The 22553-nt window shown below is 43.6% G+C and overlaps 1 protein-coding gene across 4 annotated transcripts in view; it reads right to left on the bottom strand.

Moving 5' to 3' along the window:
• Positions 1 to 965: 965 nt before the first annotated feature.
• SLAMF6 (SLAM family member 6) overlaps positions 966 to 22553 on the bottom strand; it is a 31351-nt gene continuing 9763 nt past the window's right edge. The window contains exons 2-9 of one of the 4 annotated variants that reach the window (XR_013449995.1): positions 10570 to 10902; positions 6382 to 6666; positions 5810 to 5938; positions 5531 to 5569; positions 4323 to 4402; positions 2661 to 2735; positions 1563 to 2288; positions 966 to 1305 (exon numbers count right to left, since the gene is read on the bottom strand). Coding sequence is in view for 3 of the 4 variants with exons in the window: in XM_078078456.1 (XP_077934582.1) it covers positions 2241 to 2288; positions 2661 to 2735; positions 4323 to 4402; positions 5531 to 5569; positions 5810 to 5938; positions 6382 to 6666; positions 10570 to 10902 (989 nt within the window). In the remaining variant the exon portion in view is untranslated. Of the gene's footprint in view, positions 2289 to 2660; positions 2736 to 4322; positions 4403 to 5530; positions 5570 to 5809; positions 5939 to 6381; positions 6667 to 10569; positions 10903 to 22553 lie in introns of all 4 variants that reach the window. The other 3 variants (XM_078078456.1, XM_078078457.1, XM_078078458.1) reach the window with 3 other exon arrangements.

Below are 22553 nucleotides of genomic sequence, written 5' to 3'. Positions count from 1 at the left end.
TTCAGCAGGGAAGGAGAATAATGAAGCTTACACCCATTATCCTGGCATGTCTGCGTACTGCTCTGGGGAAGTTGGACTGGTGACTCAGCGCTTAGCCTGGCTCTGCAGAGTAGGGAGAAAGGGCATACAATTTCAGTCATGCATGAGGAATAAGTCCCAGAGATGCACTGTGCATCATAGTGCCTATAATTAACAATATTGTATTGTATACCTAAAAATTTGCCGATAGGATAGGTCTTAAGTGTTCTTATCACACAAAAAACTAAAAATTAAAAAAAAAGAGAGGTTAGAGGAAACACCTTGTGGTGCCAGATACGTTTATAGTACTGATTGTGGTCATGGTTTCACAAATGTATACTTATCTCCAAACTCATTAAGTTGTGTACATTAAGTACAGACAGCTTTTCGTATGTCGATCATACCTCAATAAAGTGTTGAAAAACAATTTGTTTAAAGATCTCAAACTCACACAAAAAAATCAGAGAATTCTTCCCTGGGCATAAAAGAATGAAATTTTAGGGGCGCCTGGGTGGCTCAGCCGGTTAAGCGGCTGTCTTCGGTTCAGGTCATGATCCCAGGTCCTGGAATCGAGGCCCGCATCTGGCTCCCTGCTCAGCGGGGAGCCTGCTTCTCCCTCTCCGACTGCCTGCCTATATGTCTACTTGTTCTCTCTCTCTCTCTGTCAAATAAATAAATAAAATCTTTAAAAAAAAAAAAGAATGAAATTTTAAAATCTGAGCAGAGATAAAAGGTAGGAAGTGATGTGGAACCAGGCGACAGAGGATGCATCCTTCCTCCTTTCTTGTGCTGAGGGTTTGTGAGAAGATTCTGTCGGTTCGGGAGGAATGCAATGTCATAACAGCAACAGCGCCACAGTGATGCTCACACTTATCGAGCTCTCTCATGTGCTACGCCCCACGCAAAGGGCTGCAGGCACATCGTCTTTAATTCTCACAAAACTCCACTACATGTTCATTTATTTATTAAAAAGTATTTGTTGAACATTTTCTATGTGCTAGATGCTCCGGATACAGAGATAAAATCATCGTGGTCCCTGTTCCTAGAGAGTGTACAGTAGAATAGGAGAAACAGACATTAAATACAAATAAATATTTAACGGCACAATGTAAATGACATGGAAGGTGTGACAGAATAACAGGGGGATCCACTTCAGTTACAGTGGTCTGAAGGTCTTTCTTGGAGAATGACATATATGCATTGGGACCTGTAGAGTAGGGAGGAACCAGGCAGGCAGAGAAGGGTCTTGAGGCAGATGTGAGCAAACTCTCTCCTCTGATGGAGGGGCTGAAAAAGAATCAGAGAAGCCAAATCAGAGAGGGGTGGGAGGGAGACATGGTGGCTGAGGCTGCAGATGGGCCGGGCCATCCAGAACCACAGAGACTCAGTTTCTTTCTGGAGTGCCTGGGATGTCTTGCAGGGTCAGTTTTAAGCAGACTAGTGAAGGATCTGGTTTATATTAAAAGTATTACTCCGGCTGTCTTTTAGAGAATGGATTGGAGGGAGATAAGAACGAAAATTGGGAAAATCTGTTTGGAGCTTACTGTCGTATTCCAGGTTGGACATGATGATGGGTTAATATAGGGTGGAGGTTAAAGTTTTGGAGAGAAGTGTGTCAGTCTAAGGTACGTATTTGGAGGTAGAGTCCAAAGGGCCTGGTGATGGAACAGCTGAAGTCAAAGCTAACTCCGATTCCTGGTTTGAGTAACAGGCTGATCCCCATTTTTCAGTCTAGGAGACCAGACCTCAAGAGGTTCCAGAACATGTCCCAGGAGGTAGGTCTAGTAAGTGATGTGTGAGGATTTGGGACAAGGCCCATCCAATTCCAGAGACAACATACATAACAAATACACTGTACTCTCTCCCAGTGAATCACAATCCTGCTCCTTTCTAAAAGGAGAGGAGTGGCTGTCTTCTGAATTATAACTCCCTGTCAAGCACAACTCCATCAGCTGCCAAAGAGAAAGTCAATGTCCAGACTTGTTCATGGAAGCATGTTTTGGCCTGGAGCAGATTAGAAAATGTTATTTGGATCACATGCTGGAAATGATGTTGTTCCTTAGATGTCTGACGTACTTGAGCAGGTTCTAGTCCAAAGAACTGGAAGTGATAATCCTAAATATTCGAATTCTGTTGCTAGGCAGAAACCAAGCTGTGTTCTCTCCCATGAGATCAGGAGAAGCTGTGTCATTCCTGAGTTCCTTTTGAGACCTCTCAGCAATTTAGATGACGTTGTCAAGGGCAGTTGTCCTGGAAGAAATAGGTTTACTCTAATGGAAAAAAGAGGAAAATGAAGTAGGTTAGTAGGGACCAGAGCCTCAGGCTACCTCTCATGGCTATAGAGAAGGTCTGGAGAGCACTAATTGGCAGATAAGGATATTGATAGCTAAGGCAAAGTTAAATTAAAAATTGAATTTAAAAAATCTCATTAAATTCAAGTACGTTGAAAACTTAGTTATGGGTGGTGATCCTAAAATACAAGATAACTTCTTGGATATGTTTTGGTGATGTCCTGAGGCTTTCTATATCCTGCTGGTATTTGTGCATCTATAGAATGGCCCCTTTACTTGTACTTTATTTGTAAAGTTACAAGTCTGGGGAGAGAGGTAAGATGTGAGAACAGGGGACAATCATGGGCTTACCTCTTTGTACTGATGAACTGTGGAATAAATGGTGGAGTAATCACTGCTTTTCACAGGTGTTAGGATATCTGTTTGCTGTAAAAAATAATCATACATTTGGCTCACACAGATGAAGAGATATTCATGCGTAGATATATTCTGGGGGAAGACAATGCGATATAGAAGGATGATGTCAAAGTTCTTCAGGAGGAAAAGGCTAGAGACTGTGTAGCAAGAGGAGCTGGAGACAAACACCACTAGCTCTCCAACCTGAGAAGTTTAGTGACATTTCCTGAGGCCCACACAGAAGCACAACACCCCAGCAAACCAGTGGCTCAAGACCCAGACAGGGACAGAGGGGCGACCTTGTTGGCAGGTGGTGTGAAGAAAAGGAAGCATTGTTTCCTGCATCCGACTCTACTCTCCTTCCTCCATTTTAAGAACTGACTTCTATACTAGAAGTGTACAGAAGTATTGGATCTTTTGTCTTAGATCTTTACTAGCTATGACTGGAGCTATTGCCTTCTTCAAGTTTGTCCCTTGACTCGAATTGCCTCGTTCTCATGCCATTGGGTTCTCCTCATGCCTGGGGAACTGATAAGTAGGAGGAACACCCGGTCTCAAGAATGGTTCTACTTGGAATACAAAGTACAGCAATAACAGCAGAAGTGCCCTGTGTTCATAAGTTTGACATTTAAAACCAATTAAGGAATATTTAGGGTATTTATCAAAACCTCTGGAACTCTCCAAAGTATAATTTTTGCTAAAGAAGAAGTTAGCAAATTTGCTGGAGATTAATTTATTTGTTTGTTGAGGGTGATTCATCTAGTCTTCAAGAGGGAACTGGAAAGGCAATAGAAACATTTGAACAACTAAGAATACCCCTTCCTGTTACCTCTCTTCATGGAGCCTACCTTGTAAGTAACTGCGAGGGGCTGTGTGAAGGGACATTCACTTGGGGAATCTAAGATTTCTAGCTGGATCATTGCTTCCATGAGTTGGTAAATGCTGAGTTATCTTGGCTTACTTTTCAGAAGATGTATGGTATTATTTAGAAATGTTCACATGCAGGTGCTTTACTTTGGGGGTGGTGGGAAATTGCTGATGTGTGGCAGAGGAGTTCCTGGTGGCTGACCAAGGCCATCTGTTATGTTGCGGGGGGGAAGGGAGGGTTGAAGGCTGTTCATGCCTTTACTGTCTTCTACTGTTGCAAATCCTTGCCCCACTTCCCCTCTTGAGAGACTGCTTCTGAGTTCCCCTATTTCCACTACATCCAGGGTGAGAAATCCCCTGCTACAGAATTGTCTGCTCTGGAAACTCTCAGACTTACATGGGAGTCTGTTCCATTCAGCAAGTATTTACTGCACATTGTGCTCAGGGAAGAGGGAAGAAGATGTAATTTTCACTTCAGGTAGCTTGTAATTAAGCTGAAAAGGGACAAGACTTACTGATGCATCACGCAGTTAGAGGACCATGTAAAGCAGGGTATGAGCAAACACACCACGGGGCTTGAGCCCTGGGGGCTAGCTATGTCCCACATACAACATCCTAGCTCCCGCCACTGCCCCTCCTCTCCTCAAAGGTGTGTGTCATTGGATTAGTCAGATGATTGTGGTGACAAGTTTGTGAATAAAGACTATAAAAACCATGCCAATGATGGAGTATAAAGCTGAAAGGACTCACCCTGTTTGGATGAGTGACACAAGCATACACGGTGTTCCCTGGAGAGACGGAGACATAATCTAAGTTCCTTATGGTCTCTGCTGTTAACACAGGAATGCACAGTCAGTGTCCTGGTCTCCTGGGACCTTGGCTTACACCAGGGCACTTTTTGGCCCCAAAGAGGCAGTTGTTCAAGGCAATCCCCTTCCCTAGGGTTCATTCATTTTTGACAGTCTTTGAAGTTCTGGGTTGAACCAGAACTTTCTCAGCCATGTGCTCTATTTCTGACCTCATCACTTGGGGGTGTGTGGTCTAGAGGTATCCTAAAGCTTCAGAGTCTCCCTCTGGATTTACATTGGGCAGGGAGCTCCCAAGACCAAATAGCACTGCCTGCACAAGGGCTAGAGAACCTTGTTGGCAAGCGTAATGGAGCCAAATTATGTCACATATATAATATTATTAAACTTCTCAGATTATATTATAAATGATTATACTATAGATGGTTATACTATGGATGATTATACTCTAGATTTATATTATGTTATGTTATGTTATATTATATTATATTATATTATATTATATTATATTATATTATAGATGAGAAACTGGAGGCTCAGAAATTTCAATTAACTTGGCACAAAGTCAAACAGGAAGTGATGGAACAGGAACAGAACATGCCTTCTGACTCTGAACCTCATGTTCATCTTCTACACATGATGTCGTTTATTTCTCACCCATGAAATGAGACTCACAGCCAATCTGAAGCCAGAGCCTGTGTTCCTGTCTCTAAATCATACTTTCTTTTTGGACTGGGTCTACTCAATGTTCAAGTCTTGGCTGAAAGAGTGATGGGGTCAGGCAGTTTGTCTTTGGACCTTTGATGCTCTAAACCTGTCCCTGCCCTGGAGTTGTTGGTTGATAATGAACAGGCCATGAACCTTTTGCTGGCACCCAGTTTTTCATCAGCAGGGTGGGAAATGACCCTAATCCCACTCCAAGAAACTCGGTGAGTGACTGGTTTGCATGCTTGTAAGGGACCCGTTAGGTCCCAGAGGGGACAGACATGCATAGTTACAGATCGCCTCCTTTTGCACCATCTGGTCCATCTGAGTAATGACATTCTGACCCCCTCCTCTCTCATTATCCAGCCCTCTGACCAGCCCTTTTCCTCCTCCATTAGGTTCTCCCCATCTGTTTTATGATTGGGAGCTAAGAGTCTGCAAGCTCACCAGGACTCTGGGTTTGTGGAGTAGAAAAATGAAAGATGCCTGAAAAATAAAATCAGGGAAATTGAATTTGTGAGTGTAGTGAAAGTGGCTCCCACACCCTACCCCACACCCACAGGTGTCTCTCTAGAGGATATGGGGGGCGGTGCTGAAGGGGAAGGGCAGTCAGGCCTTGAGGCTTGGTCATGCATTTTCCAGTAGGACCCACCCTCCTTGGGAAAATAGCAGGTTTGTGGTCACATCCCAGGGGTTGTCCCAGTGGACCATCCTCCCTCCCTTTACCTGTCCTCCACAAACAAACTTTTTTCCTCCAAACAAGTAACTCCACAGTGATGACTATACATATCAAAGTAACCACAACCACAATTATAATCCATTTGGTATCAGGGTGATTTTTCATATTCAAAACACCTGAAAAAAGAAAAAAGAAGTTGCACTTGAAGCAGGGAGTGTTTTCCTCAGAGCCTCCACTGAGCCTCTTCTAGGCCACTTTTGGGGGCTGGCTGGACCCTGGCTCTGGGTAGATTTTCTGAGAGTGGGAATCCATGTGGCAGACAGGACAGGAGCATGGTAGAGCCAGAATGGGGAGCAGTTCTGACTCCCCAAGGACTTTGCTCCTGGGCTCTGAGTGGGCTGGAGGAAGGGTTGGGGGAGGGAGGGAGGGAGAGAGAGAGGGAGGAGAGGCCTCTGGAGGTAGTGAGAGGCACAGAGCTGCAGGAGTGTCTGTCCTCTCCCAGAAGGGTTTGGCTGCTTCCCACTGGGCCACTGTTCTGGGGAATCACTTTGGGCAGGAGGGACACACCACACCCCACAGCTGCTCAAGGCTCTCAGAGGGACCTGAGACAGACTGTTACCTTCGCAGAGACTCTGGGTGGAGACAGAGAAGGATATATTGCTGACAGTATTCTCAGCTACGCAGGTGAACTTCTGTTCACTGGAATTCCTGGGGTCCCAGGAAATAGTGAGGTTTGCTTCATTTATAGACGTGTTTCCTACAACCTGCCACCTTAAGAAGGTGTCATTTGAATTCTCTACAGAGCAGGTCAGGTGGATCTCACAGGTCCCAATCTCAGACAGCCACGTGTGATTGGCAATTTGTAAGTTCCTCAGTCGTCCTGCATGCAGAGAGAAGACCTGAACTAAGAACAAACGCCTTGGTTCAGCACTCTGTGAAAAATATTCCCGCCACAGAATGTTTCTGTATTCCACCCAACACTCTACTGTGTGTTATGGTATGTGTCATCTGTAACTAAGTCGGCCCCTATTGCCTAATTGATGGCACCAAGGTCTGGGGTGACCAAATGATGAAGGGCATCAGCATAAGACAGAGTAGCCAGAGGGAGAAGTGGTAGGGACACACCAGGGTAGCCACCACCTAGTTAGATGATTCTGGGCTTCTCCATTTACTTTCTGGACCCCAGTTTGTTCCTGGTGTCCTTTCTAGCCTTGTACACTGGCCTCGTGTAAAGACGTTTGGGAATTCAGCTGAGGGTCAACTCTACCTTAGCCAGGGCAGAAACCAGTAGATCAGACTCAAGAACCTTGTTTTCTCAACCATCAGAATCCCCTAGCTGGAATAGAAGATAAAACCTTAACGTCCTTGAGGAACTGTATTTCTCACAAATCTGCAGGAATCCTGGGCCTCATTGTATCAGATGCTGGTTCCCATGATAACAAAGAGACTCTGATATGGAATGCCAGCAAGTCAGAAAGGGAAATGTTGAGAACTGAAAAACCAGGGAAAGGAGTGAAACTGAATGAGCAAGCAAAGAAGTACAAAACATTCAGGCATGTAAGAGAACATCTGCTGTAGAAATTTCTGAGAGCAGAGACCAGAAAATATTGGCTATTAAGATGTCAGTAGCTGTGAATCAACGGGGACATGGGAGTGGTACAGAAAAGGCCACTGACCTGGACTTGGCCTGAGGGTAACAGTGACCCAATGGAGAACTGAATGACTCCCACTGTCTGGTGGGAAGAGATTGAGGAATGCTCTAAGCTTTGTTAATAGACTAGGAGGTGGGACATATGTTGACAGAAAGGAGATTTCGTGTAATGGCAAGTGTTGGATTTGGAGTTAGGAAGACCTGGGTTAGACTCATGGCTTTGTCACTTACTGGTTACGTGACCATGGATACGTTTTTAATCTCTGCAAGCCTCAGTTTCCTTATCTGTAAACCTGGGCAATAATACCAACCTCTTAGGGAATTATGAGGATTAACTGAGACAGTGCCTAGTGCAGCAATGGCAAATATTTGGCATGATTGCCACATTCCGTCAACCTGTGTCCATGGCTGACCTCAAAAATCTATCTTGTTGCCTTTTTCCACTTAATGAGTATAAAACTGCCTACGTGACATTTCCACTTGGATATAATGTGTATCTCAAACTCAACATGTTCAAAAGGATTCCTGTTTTTCTCTCTCAAACCTGCTCAGTCCATAGCCTTCAGCACCCTCGTTGATAATCGCCTTTCCAGACACTCAGGCCAAAAGCCCTGGAGCTGACTTACCTCTTCATCTTATACCATATCAGGATATCCTGGTGACTTTACCTCCAAAATATATCCAGGGTCCAACCCCTTCTCCTTACCTCTACTGCTACCACCCTTGGGCAAAGCAGCAGCGTCTCTTGCTTGGATTGTCACAGTGGCCTAATCGGTAATTGGCTTCTACTGCTGTCCCCTAGAGCCTATTCTTAACAGAGCAGTCAAAGGGATGCGTTAAGCAAGTAAGTCAAATCATATTACTGCTCTACAAAACTCTCTGATGGTTCTCAGTCTCACAGAGTAGAACGCAAAGTCCCTGTGATGGCTCTCAGAGCCTTACCAGATGTGGCCCCTATTTCTTTACTGACCTTGTTTCCTATTACTCTCCCCTCACTCTGCTCCTTGGTGTTGGACCTCCTTGATGCTCTTTGAGCATGCTGGGCACAGGGAATGCCTATGCTGGATGGCTCTTCTTTCAAATATCTGCGTGGCTCACTCCCTCACCTCCAAGAGGTCTTGGCTCAAATGTTATTTACTCAGTGAGGCCTATTATGACCACCCCATTTAGAACTCACCCCTGTTCCCTGGCACTCTTGATACCAAAAGGCCCTGAGAAGGGATTGGCATCGAACCTGGGGAGTATGATTATTGCAGAAGAAGTCATGCTTGGTCTTCTGAAGAATGGCAGAAGAACATTGTCTCAACAAGTATGATGGAGCCTGATATGGGGTCTATTCTCAGACTTTTGACTGGATGTCTCTCTTCTCTCCAGTGTCCTCGCTATGCCTTGATGATCCTGCTTCACTGAGTGATCCTGCCTGTAGTGGGTTGAATGATGACACTCCCCACCCCTCGGCCAAAAGATATCCCCATGTGCTAATTCCCAGAATCTTATTTGGAAAAGGGTCTTTGCCGATGTAATTAAGTGAGATGAGGAGATGATTCTGGATTATCTGGGTGGGCCCTAAATCCAATGACAAGGGTCCTTGTAAGAGGAAAGCAGATATTTGAGACAGAAGAGGACATCACACAGGGAAAGGAGGAGGCAGAGACTGGCGTGATGCTGTCATAGACCAACAAACACCAAGGAATGCCAACAGCACCCAGAAGCTGGAAGATTGCCCTCTAGGGCCTCCAGAGGGAATGCAGCCCTGCCCACACCTTGCTTTTGGACATTTGGCCTCTGGAATTGTGAGAGAATAAAATTTCTGTTGTTTTAAGCCATCAAATTTGTGGTGTTTTGTCTTGGAGGCCTCCAGACACTAATGAACTGCCCCAGGGCGATTCTGCCCCTTTGCTTGGAATTCCTGTTGCAGACTTTTCTAGACAATCTTTCTTTCCCTTCATATTTACCTGTTCTGTGTCCTATTCTTTTAGGGACATGACTCTGACCAATCTAACATGGTAAATCCACCAAATATTCAGGGGATTCTAGAGGTTCACATGTAACCTATTTGTGGTGACATTTTATTTTAACTAAAGTGCTTTTTTTGGATTCCAGGTCTTAACTCAAAGGACTCTGGGTGAATTTTAGATACCATGGATTCTGGAGTAGATAAGAATTATAGAATCTTGGTGGCCTTTAAAGTTGCCAATTTAATGCTTGAATCTCCTGTACAACATTCCCACCAAGGAATTATCTTAAAGCCATTCATGGCATCTCTGAACATCACTGATTGCTAGAAGGATTTTTTTTTTTCTAATACTGACTCAGAAGCTGTCTCATGGTTTCCATAATTTTATGTTGAGGACATGAGCCATCTGGAAAAAGTATTGTTAGAAATTAAATAACCTTGAGTGGCTCAGTTGGTTAAGCATCTGCCCTCTGCTCAGGTCATGATCCAAGGGTCCTGAGATCGAGTCCCACATCGGGCTCCCTGCTCAGCAGGGAGCCTGCTTCTCCCTCTCCCTCTGCCTCTCACCCATGCTTGTGCTCTTTCTCTCTCTGACAAATAAATAAAATCTTTATAAAAAAGAAGTTAAATAACCTTGATAGAAAAGATCTTTCTTATTATCAGCTCATCCTTACAGAGCACTTTCTAGGTAGAGTTCTGTCCTGTACACTGATCACTCCATGGGGTCAGACTGGCCTTTGTGTAAAGGGAGGTCTCGTGCCAGGTACATGTCACTCTCCCACTTACTGTCTCCATGACCGTAGGCAGGTTGCTGGGACTGACTCGAGGCCTTGGGAGTAAGGGTGGTACCTGCCTCGTGGAGCTGTTGTGAAGAATATTCTACAGATACAGGTAATGCACAAGGAAACAGAGTCACAGCGACTTCACTTCTGTTCCTTCCAGTACATTTCAGGTCGAGAGGGAATATTTTAGTGTGTGAGCGAGAGTGATGTGATTTGAGGCCAGGAGTCACAAGACTTATGTTCTATTCTCCGCTCTGCCACTAACTGGCCGAGCCATTGACTTGCTTTTGTGCCAGACCTCAGTGTGAGCGCAAATGCCATGTTCTTAACCACTAGGCTACACTTGCTGTCACATAGGATTTGACATCTGTAACACCTTTCAGTCCATACACAATTAAACCCCATTCTTTGACTCACTGAAGATCTGCAGAGTGTAATAGGAAAACTCTGTAGAGGTTTGTGTGGTTATCTGGGCACAGTAAAGTCCTGCGTCTGCCGTTGCCAGGTTGCTGAGTTGTAAGGAGTAGTCCTCCATCAGTTGCAGTCGATCTTTCCGTTTTGGATCAGTCACCAAGATCCGCGAATCTGGAGCAGCTTTTGGCAATATGAAGTTGATAGATTTTCCATTGTGAAGCCAGGTGATGGACTGAATATCCTGATGTACAGGAAGCTTCAGGGAAAGAGTTACCGACTCCCCCAGAACCCCATTCACTGTCAGTGGGTTTGAGCTGTCTTGTGAAGCTCTGTTCCCTGTAAGCACAGAAGGGAAACGGCTATAACCATCCCCCTCTGCCCACTCCCTGCCTCCCACACCCTTTCCCCTAACTCTGCCCGTCTATTAGAGCCTTCTGATACTGAAGCCCAGAGATACCAGGGAGAGAGACAGGGGTTAGGAGAAGTGTTGAAATGGACAATCCCAGAGGTTCCAACCCAACAAAATGTCTGGCGTTCTTGGGTAATGGGTCATTGGCCCAGATGGTTCTGGCCCAGTCCACCCTCCCACACTTGCCGGTCACTCCTGGGTCATGGCCACAATATCTGACTCCAGCTTCTGAGTTCTCTGGGCATAAGGTAGAGGGGAACAGGGAACTGCATCCACTCCCTGGCATAGGCTCCAAAAACCACAAGTCTTTGCTGATGAAGTTTAGTGAAAGCTCAACACTTACTGATTACCTACTACACTCAACATAGTAGTTTTGTGGGGTTTAGAGAACTGATAATAAGAATTTACAGCTCTTCTTATTCATTATTTCCTTTGATGTTGTTATAATTCTAGGAGGCAGCTAGGATGAATATTACTATCTCCATTTATAGATAAAAGAACTGAGGCATAGAAGTTTAATTCATTTTCCTAGGGTTGTCCAGCTAAAGAATATGAGTCAGGATTCAAACCCAACTCTTCTGACTTCAGCTACTTTGTGCTCTTCTTATGATAGCAGAAGATATCTTTTCTATTCTCAAAAAGATTATAGTCTAGCTGAGGAGATAAAACTGATGAATATAAAAATAATAAATATAAAGAGCGCCTGGGTGGTTCAGTTGGTTAAGCGTCTGACTGTTAATTTTAGCTCAGGTCATGATCTCAGGGTCATGGGATTGAACCCCACATCAGGCTCTGCGCTCAGCAGGCAGTCTGCTTGAGGATTCTCTCCCTCTGCCTCTGCCTCTGCTCCTCCCCCTGCTCACACACACTCTCTATATATATCTAAAATAAATAAATAAGGCTTTTTTAAAAAAGTAATAAATATAATTTCAAAGGGACAGATAATGGCCATATTCTCATGAGCCTATCTCAGGGCCATTAATGTTTGAGCAAAAAAGGTGAAATTGTCACAATGATTCTTAAAAAAGATGCTTCCTTAGCATCCTTTGCAAATACTTAGCACTTACCATACCATTTTGTAGTCCTATTAACTCGTTTGTCTAACTGACCATGTCTTAATTATCTTTGTATCTCAGCATTGTGCCCGACATGAAGTAGGATCTGGAAATGTTTGAGTGAATCAGTGAAGAAGTAATTGCAGCCATGACCCCAGCCCTCTCCAGATCTCTTACTTCTCAGGAGAGGATCTGAGCAGAGAGGAACTATCTCTTGAGATCCTGACACTCAGCTAGCTCCTGGGTGAGCTCATGTTTGCTCTCTCCTTCCTGGACTGTGGAAGCTGGGCGCAGACACACCGCAAGCAATAGCCCTCCGTACCACATCTTTCCCATCAGGAGTTTAATGTGCCCTTATTTGTCGTCTTCATCCTTCTACCCTCTAGGAACCACATGGGTGAATATCACAAGCAAAATCTTGAGCAGAGATTTATTTTGCTTTTATTTTTATAACTGATTCCATTTATTGAAAGTTTAAAAACAGGCAAAACAAATCTGCTGCTAGAAGTCACTATAGTGGTCACCTTTGAGAAGGAGGGAGAGAGCAGGTAGGAGGGAGCATAAATGGGGAATTCTGGGGTGCTGCTAATGTCTTGACCTGTGTCTAGATACACAGATTTAGTCATTTTATGATAATTCATTGAGTTCACACTTAGGATTTGTACAGTTTTCTTGCTGTGTGTTGTATTTCCTTTCTTTTTTAAAATTTAAATTCAATTAATTAACATACAGTGTATTATTAGTTTCAGAGGTAGAGTTTAGTGATTCATCAGTTGTGTATAACACCCAGAGCTCATTACATCAAGTGCCCTCCGTAATGCCCATCATCCAGTTAGCCCATTCCCCACCCACCTCCCCTCCAGAAACCCTCAGTTTGTTTCCTAGAGTTAAGAGTCTTACGGTTTGTCTCCTTCTCTGATTTTGTCTTATTTTACTTTTCCCCCCCTTCCCTTATGATCATCTGTTTTGTTTCTTAAATTCCACATATGAATGAAATCATTTGATAATTGTTTTTCTCTGAGTGACTTATTTCCCTTATCACAAAACCCTCTAGCTCCATCCACGTCATTGCAAATGGTAAGATTTCATTTTTTGATGGATGAGTAATTTTCCATTGTGTATATATACCACATCTTCTTTATCCATTCATCTGTCAATGGACACCTTGCAGAAGAATGAAATTGGACCATTTTCTTACACCATACACAAAAATAAACTCAAAATGGATAAAAGACCTAAATGTGGACAAGAATCCATCAAAATCCTAGAGGAGAATACAGGCAGCAACCTCTTCAACCTCAGCTACAGCAATTTCTTGCTAGACATGTCTTCAAAGGCAAGGGTAACAAAAGCAAAAATGACATATTGGGACTTCATCAAGATAAAAAGCTTTTGCACAGCAAAGGAAACAGTTGACAAAACCAAAAGACAACCCACAGAATGGGAGAAGATATTTGCAAGTGTCTTATCAGATAAAGGGCTAGTATCCAAAATCTGTAAAGAACTTATCAAACTCAACACCCAAAAAACAAATAATCTAGTCAAGAAATGGGTAGAAGACATGAACAGACATTTCCCCAAAGAAGACATCCAAATGGGCCAACAGACCCATGAAAAGATGCTCAACATCATTCGCCATCAGGGATATACAAATCAAAATCACAATGAGATACCACCTCACACCAGTCAGAATGGCTAAAATTAACAAGTCAAGACATGACAGATGTTGGCAAGGATGCGGAGAAAGGGGAACCCTCCTACACTCTTGGTGGGAATGCAAGCTCGTGCAGCCACTCTGGAAAACAATATGGAGGTTCCTCAAAAAGTTAAAAATAGAACTACCCTATGACCCAGGGTATTTATCCTAGGTATTCGTACTCCTAAGTATTTATCCAAAGGATACAAATCGTACTCCTAGGTATTTATCCAGAGGATACAAACACAGTGATTCGAAGGGGCACCTGCATCCTAATGTTTATAGCAGCAATGTCCACAATACCCAAAATATGGAAAGAGTCACTGTGTGTTATATTTCAGTTAAAAATGTTAGAGCAACAACAAAAACCAAGCCAAACCAAAACAGTTACAATGGCTTATAAGGACCAAAATGATTTGCTCATTTTTATCTCTCTGACCTAATCTCCCATTACTCTCTCCAGACTGGTTTGCTTTGCTCGAACTGTGCTGGCCTGGCTATTTCTTTTTTTTTTTTTTTTTTTTTTTTAAAGATTTTATTTATTTATTTGAGAGAGAGAGTGAGAGAGAGAAAGAGCACAAGAGCGGGGAGCGGGAGAGGGAGAAGCAGACTCCCTGCTGAGCAGGTAGCCCGACGCGGGACTCGATCCCGGGACTCCAGAATCATGACCTGAGCCGAAGGCAGTCGCTTAACCAACTGAGCCACCCAGGCGCCCTGGCCTGGCTATTTCTTGAATAGACTGGGGCGTGTATACCTGCAGTTCCCTCTGTCTGGAAGCATTTCTCCCAGGTGTGCACGTGGCTCACTTTTTCATCTCCAAAAATATTTAATGCACACATTCCCTCTCAGAGAGGATCACTCTTCCCTCATCACCAACACTCATCCTTATACATTCAGCTGCCCTTTTTTGAAATTTAAATTCAATTTAGTTCCCATATACTGTATTATTAGTTTCAGGGGTAGAATTTAGTGATTCATCAGTTGCATATAACACCCAGTGCTCATTACATCAGGTGCCCTCCTTAATGTCCGTCACTCAGTTAACCCATCCCCCACCCACCTCCCCTCCAGCAACTTTCAGTTTGTTTCCTAGAGTTATGAGTCTCTTATGGTGTGTCTCCCTCTCTGATTTTGTCTTATTTTATTTTTCCCTCCCTTCCCCTATGATCATCTGTTTTGTTTCTTAAATTCCACATATGAATGAAATCGTATGATATTTGTCTTTCTCTGACTGACTTATTTCCCTTAGCATAATACCCTCTAGTTTCATCCACATCATTGCAAATGGCAAGATTTCATTGTTTTTGATGGCTGAGTTATAATAGTCCATGTACATATATTTTATATATATATAATATTCCATATATATACCATATCTTACTATATATAATGTTTCATATACACACACACACACACACACACACCATATCTTCTTTATCCATTCATCTGTCGATGGACATCTGGGCTCTTTCCACAGTTTGGCTATTGTGGACATTGCTGCTATAAACATTGGGTGCATGTGCCCCTTCGGACCACCACATTTGTATCTTTGGGGTAAATAGGCAGTAGTGCAATTGCTGGGTCATAGGGTAGCTCTATTTTTAACTTTCTGAGGAACCTCCATACTGTTTTCCAGAGTGGCTGCACCAGCTTGCATTCCGACCCTTGTACATTCAGCTGCCTTTGAATTTATTTTTCTCCATGATGCTTACCATCTAGCATACTTTATAATTTGAATTTTTTTTTTTAATTCTCTCTCCCTTCCACTAGAATGTAAGCTCCATGAGAGCAAAGAAATTTGTGTCTTTTTCATTGTTGTGATCACTCTTGAACAATGCTTGGCACATTGTAGGCACATACTATTCATCCAATGAGTATTTGATGTGGACACTCCATTTTTTCTCTTTGAGGTTCTCTGTTCAGGATATTAAGGAACAGTTTCTCTTTTGCAAGGAGTCTTGGCATACCCTGGGGCCCAAGGACTTCCCAGGAACTGTTGCCTCCCTGCCTAGCACATTCCTTGAAGTCTCCTTTGTTTTTTATAGATTGCAATTATGCATTTAACAAGTAATTCTTTCTACTATTTGCTTAGTTCTATGTTAATTCAGTGAATGAAGCCTTAGAAATCATAGCATTCAGACCATATGTCTTAGATCCCTTTTATGAACCAACTTCCAGGCTGAAGATTGGAAACAGGAATAGGAAATGCTGGTCCTCTGGGCCCACCATGTGGAAGAGGAGCCCAGCAGGTAAGGGAGTAGTTTTGGTGCAGGGAACTAGCCCTTGAGCTAGGATGGGGCTCACCTCTGCATTGCCTTGTACCTAGTGCACTCAATACTAAGTCCTTCTTTCTTTTTGTTGTAATTATGAGATTGTTTTCCTCTCTTTTCCAGAATCTTGAAGATAGGGATTGTGCTTATTACTCTGTATCCCTAGGACTTAGCACACTTTCTAGCCCAATAAATGTTGAATCAATAGAGGTGTGTGCTCTGTGGGACAAAGAAGTGAGCATCGGGGGCCAGCAGAGATGGGGGTTGTCAGGGAACACTTCACAGGGGAGATAACATTGTAGCAGAGTTTTGAATAAAAACAAGAGGTTCCCAGAGCTCAATTATTTGTGATTCTTCCAAAAATGCCCCGTAATTTCTCTGCTCTGTTGTTCCTTTTGCCTGAAATGCCCTTCCTTGCCTTTTCCACCTGGTAAGCTCCTAGTTATCCTTCAAGGATGAGCTCAAATACCTGTTTGCCTCTGCTTTTATTTGTGGGGAGTTTGCTTGGGTACAGGGGGACGAGAAAGGAGTCTGTGACAGAAGAAGAGACAAAGTGGAAGAAGGTGGAGAAGTGGAAGGTAGAGTCCCCTGAATGTCTAGGAAAAAAGAAAAAGGCTGGAGGCACTTAGCTTGGGAAGGTGAAGGACAGAGGTTACAGAAAATGTTCCAAAGCCCTTCTGTGAGACATTGGACACAAGGAGAGCTGCTTCAGGGCCCAGGTGATGTGATTTTGTCACCAGTGAGAAGAGCCCCACAACTCAAGAAATTCCTCAAAGCTTTTGCCTAGCTATCAATTTTACCTTTTAGAAACAAGCTAAAGAATTGCTGGAACAGGAAAAGAAATATTTTGAGTAGGATCCCCCCGCCCCCCCTGATCCCAGGACATGCCTGGGGAGATGACTCATAAAGTGCCCAATGGTTACCTCAGCTTCATCATAATGTTAAAATCCCTGCCCTGGGAGAGCATAAGCCTCATTAGCATTACATACAATGTATGTATAGGCATGTTTTCTGAGTGTGCATGAGCAACTCTATGCCTGCCCATTACATGCAATGAGGAGGAACTCCCCTCTGCATATTCATCCCAGACTCCAATGAGAGGAGCCTGCTTATCTTCAAATTTAATGCAATCTCTATGCAAAAGTACTAACAGCATTTTTCATAGAACTAGAACAAAAAAAATCCTAGAATTTGTATGGAACCACAAAAAACCCGGAATACCAAAGCAATCCTGAAAAAGAAGAACAAAGTTGGAGGAATCACAATCTCAGATTTCAAGATATACTACAAAGCTGTAGCAATCAAAACAGTATGACACTGGCATAAAAAAGACACATAGATCAATGGAACAGAATAGAGAGCCCAGAAATAAAGCCAGTTATATGGTCAATTAATCTTCAACAAAGGAGGCAAGAATATACAATGGGGAAAAGACAGTCTCTTCAACAAATGGTGTTGGGAAAACTGGACAGCTACATGCAAAATAATGACACTGGACCACTTTCTTACAGCATACACAAAAATAAACTCAAAATGAATTAAAGACCTAAATGTGAGACATGAAACCATAAAATTCCTAGAAGAAAACACAAGCAGTAATCTCTTTGACATCAGCCATAGAAACATTTTTCTAAATATGTCTCCTTTGGCAAGGCAAACAAAAGTAAAATTAAATGACTGGGACTATACCAAAATAAAAAGCACAGTGAAGGAAACCATCAACAAAACAAAAAGACAACCTACCAAATGGGAGAAGATATTTGCAAATGATATATCCGATAAAGGGTTAGCATCCAAAATATATAAAGAACTTATATAACCCAACAGCCCCAAAACAAATAATCCAATTAAAAAATGAACAGAAGACATGAACAGATGTTTCTCCAAAGAAGACATCCAAATGGCCAACAGGAACATGGAAAAAGTGCTCAACATCACTTGCCATCAGGGAAATGCAAATCAAAACCACAATGAGATATCACCTCACATCTGTCAGAAGGGCTAAAATCAAAAGCACAAGAAATAACAAGTGTTGGTAAGGTTGTGGAGAAAAAGGAGCCCTCCTGCGCTGTTGGTGGTAATGCAAATCAGTGTAGCTGCTGTGGAAAACAGTATGGAGGTTCCTCAAAAAATTAAAAATAAAATTATATGATCCAGTAATTTCGCTACTGGGTATTTACCTAAAGAAAATAAGAACACTAATTTTAAAAGATATAGGCACCCCTATATCTTTTATTGCAGCATTATTTACCATAACCATGATACAGAAACAACCTAAGTGTCCATCCATAGATGAATGGATTAAGAAGATGTGGTATGCACACAATGGAATATTATTCAGCCGTAAAAAAAGAATGAAATCTTGCCATTTGCAACAACATGGATGATCTAGAGGGTATAATGCTAAGTGAAATAAGTCAGGCAGAGAAAGACAAATGCCATGTGGTCTCACTCATATGTGGAATTTAAGGAACAAAACAAACAAAGAAAAAAGAGAGAAACCAAAAAGCAGACTCTTAACTATAGAGAACAAACGGCTGGTTGCCAGGAGGGAGGTGGGTGGGGGTGGGGGTGGGGTAAAATAAGTGAAGGGGATTAAGAATACACTCATCATGACGAACACTGAGTAATGTATATAATTGTTGAATCACTAGATTATACACCTAAAACTAATGTAACACTGTATGTTAATTATACTTGAATTTTAAAAAATTCACTTAAAAAAGAGAGAAAAAAGGAGCCTGCTTACTCCTGTTTGGGGAGTCACAGCTTTGGAAATTATTCTCCATGTTCTCTTTATTTGCTGCAAATAAAGAAGACTTCATAAGGCAACTTCAGCTGGTGTAGTCTCTCTCTCTATAACTCAGCCCAGACCCGACCTACATTGGTCCAGTAACAAATTCTGGTGACTCAGATGGGAGTCTTGTCCTTCTGAGGTTCTGCCCTCCAGTTCCCCGGTTTCCAACAGGCAGAGCGGAGGGCAGTGGCAGCTGGTCCTGGGCTAACCCATTCAAGCTCCTGGGGATGCGCCAGGTGCGGATTCCTCCTGGGGCTCTCCCTCTTTGGTGCCTATAACCGCCACCAGCATTGAGACCTCCCCTGAAATCCAGCGGCCACACTGAGTATGTTTACTCAAAATGATCTCTGCTGGCATAAGCTGGGTCGACAGCACAGCTTTTAGAGGTAAATTAGAGTTGTCTCCCAAAGTCTGAGTAAATCGGGAAAAACAGGAAGATGGCATAACCTGGGTCTTCAGGAGGCTTGGATGCTCCTGGTGAAATGCGAGCATTCCTTTAAAGACTAGTCAGAGGGTAAATTTGGCTGGTCCCTCTGTCAGGGACTCTGGACACTGTTGTTCTGGTATCCAGTGCTTAGAGTCTGGGAGATTGCCAGACATCTCCGTCCTCTTTGATCTAATATCCGTGTCAAATGTTTATACGCAATAGACTGTTGCTGACTGTTTGGATCACCACCCTGGCTGCTTGGCCTAATGTACCTTGTCCTTCCTTTCTTTTCTTTCCTGGCAATCTGTAAGTAGGGATCCCCGGTTCTCTGGTTTACCTTCCCTTTTACTAACTGATGAGAAAGACACCCCAGAGTCCTTGGCAGTCTCCAAACGTCTTTTAAGAAGACACTGGGGCACTTTCTTTCTCTAGCTTTTTTTCCTAAGGACAAGCCACTGGAGTCTTAAATATTCTGTGAGCAAGATGGTGTGACATTTGTATCATTGCTATTCACTATAAGCTACCTTTGCAGGTTAGGAGACTCTAAGGAAAATTCCCAGAACACGGGACAAGTTCTATTCCGAGGGAAAGCCCGCGGGCTGTAGCCTCCAGAACTGGAAGGCTTTTGGATACTCCCTTGGACTCAAAAGCAAGTGATCTTCTTTTGCAACATAGCCTGGCCACAATATACTGTAGAGGATGGAGAAAAGTGGCCAGGAAACAGAACTTTAAAATTCAATGTCACATTGCAATTAAAACTATTTTATAGAAAAGTAAGAAAATGGGAAGAGATCCCATATGTTCAATGCTTTATGCAACTATATCGAAATGAAGATTTACAAAGGAAATGTAAAATTTGTAAGATAAAGGTGGAACCTAAAACTTCAAAACTACTTCCCATATTAAATCTGATGAAGAACTATTCCTTTAAGTCAGAAGACATAAAGCTAGAAACCATTTGCCTCAAATCCCTTCTACAGTTCCAAGTCAGCCATTAAGTCGTAATAAACCTCTGCCTTATTTCCTTGGTATCCAGATCCTTAGTGACACCCAGATCCCAATTCCTCCAGCCCCATCAGTGCTAACCCCTGATTTCCCATTAACACCTCCCCAAGCAGTCCCCGATGTCTCCTCCCTTACCAGATAGCACTACTAGATTAGGGACCTGCTTCCAGCCTGGGGCTGGAATATTCCCATTTAGACAGGTCCCTCATGGTCACAGACGTCTCATTAATGTGCGTGTCCTCTTTTCAACATCAGACCTGTGTGACTGGAAGGCACACCAGGGGACTATGAGCTGATCCAGTTGAATTTATAAATTTACTGTATATTTTCTTTGCACAGTCCAGTCTGGGTGGACATCCAAGCTTTACTAACCATCCTCCTAAAGGCAGAAGAAAAGTCTGTGGTGGTGGCAAAAGCCAGAGAAGGGGCTGAAAGACTATCAGCCTGGAGGTAACCCAGGGTCAGGAAGGAAGACATCGTGGGTGAGAGTTCCCGCCCCGCCCGCCCCCCCGCTCCCCCACCCGTGGGATCAAGAGGCCGCTGACAGAGTTGGGTTACACTCAGGGTGCTTACTGTAAACAGGAAAGGCAATGGAAACAGAATTGCTCACACGCCCCAAAAGGAGGATGGGCAAAATTGAATCATCCCAGCTGCCCCTCAGCGAAGATGGGATGTGACGGGGCCGTGGGGCTCCCGGGCCAGCTTCAGATGACCAGATCCTCATTTCCCACGAGGAGCCCTGGTGACCCTCGCAGTGGGGAGGAGAGTCGGTTGAATTTTCGCTCAATACTGGAGCCGCTTTCTCTGTGCCGAGCACCCAAAAGCGTAGCCTTTCTAACACAAAATGTAGTATAAAAGGAGTCTCGGGAAGAGGAGAAACCAAAAGATTTCTGGAGACTCTGACCTGTGGCATCGGGTCAACATGACGAAAGCACTCTTTTCTTTATGCACCAGAATGTCCTGTTCCTCTTCCAGGAGGAGACATTTTATCCAAACTGGGAGCCGTAATCAGTTGGGAGCAGGACAGGATAGAGACCCAAGTGTCCAGGTCACGGCTCTACTACACAGTCTGCCAGTGTCTGAAGCCAGCTTAACCTGGACGTCTGAGCACCAGGACAACTGGGATGTGCCCGCAGTGCCACACCCGTGATGGTGGAACTAAAACAAATCGATCGGACGCCTGGGTGGCTCAGTCGGTTAAGCGTCTGCCTTCAGCTCAGGTTATGGTCTCAGGGTCCTGGGATGGAGCCCCGCATCGGGCTCCCTGCTCAGCGGGGAGTCTGCTTCTCCCTTTGCCACTCCCCCTGCTTGTGCTCTCTCTCTCTCTCTGACAAATAAATAAAATCTTAAAAAAAAAATAAAACAGATTGATCATTGGCCTGGGGTAAGGTAACACCCCTTAAAACTGGAAGCTGTAAAAGGGATCTTCTGGGTAATAAATAGATTCTTGGAGCAAGGGTTGATCAGGCCGTGCAGATCCCCATGCAATACCCCAGCTTACCCGTTAAAAAGCCAGGGAGCAAGGAACAGATTTGCTCAAGGCCTCCAGCTGTTAATGAGGCTACTCATTAACGTACATCCGATAGTATTCAATCTGTATACCGTGAGTCAATTTGCCAAGTAATAGTAAATATTACACTGTGTTAGATTTAAAGAAGACCTTTTCCTGCTCCCCACTAGATTCTGAATCCCAAGAATTATTTTCCTTTGAGTGGGAAGGCGTCAGCCCCCCAAGAAAACAATACTGCTGGACTGGTTTACCTCAGGGATTTATTTTTTTTTTTTTAAAGATTTTATTTATTTATTTGACAGAGAGAGAGAGGGAACACAAGCAGGGGGAGCAGCAGAGGGAGAGGGAGAAGGAGAAGCAGGCTTCCCGCAGAGCAAGGAGCCTGATGCGGGGCTCGATCCCAGGACCCCGGGATCATGACCTGAGCCGAAGGCAGACGCTTAACCGACTGAGCCACCCAGGCGCCCCTACCTCAGGGATTTAAAAAACTCCCCCACTCTCTCTGGAGAAATCCCAGAACAAGCTTTAAGAGTTAACTCTAGAAAAGAGTACTCTCATGCAACGTGTGGATGGTATTCCAATAGCCAGCCTCACCCAAGATATTCTGACAAAAATACTATATTCATGTTAAATGTTCTAGTTAGCAAGGGATATAAGGTATCAAAAGAAAAGGCTCAAATTTCTAAGGAAACTGTAAAATGCTTGGGGCTTATTATTTCTAAGGGGGCAACAAGGTGTTCCTCAAGAAAGAAAAAGCAATATGCCAGCCAGGCCCACCAAGGACCCGCAAGCAATTGCGGGGGATTTGGGGGAATGTC

This window comes from Halichoerus grypus, chromosome 7 (assembly GCF_964656455.1).
Source record: "Halichoerus grypus chromosome 7, mHalGry1.hap1.1, whole genome shotgun sequence".
Classification (NCBI taxonomy): domain Eukaryota; kingdom Metazoa; phylum Chordata; class Mammalia; order Carnivora; family Phocidae; genus Halichoerus; species Halichoerus grypus.
This window is presented reverse-complemented; position numbering and strand designations above follow the sequence as displayed.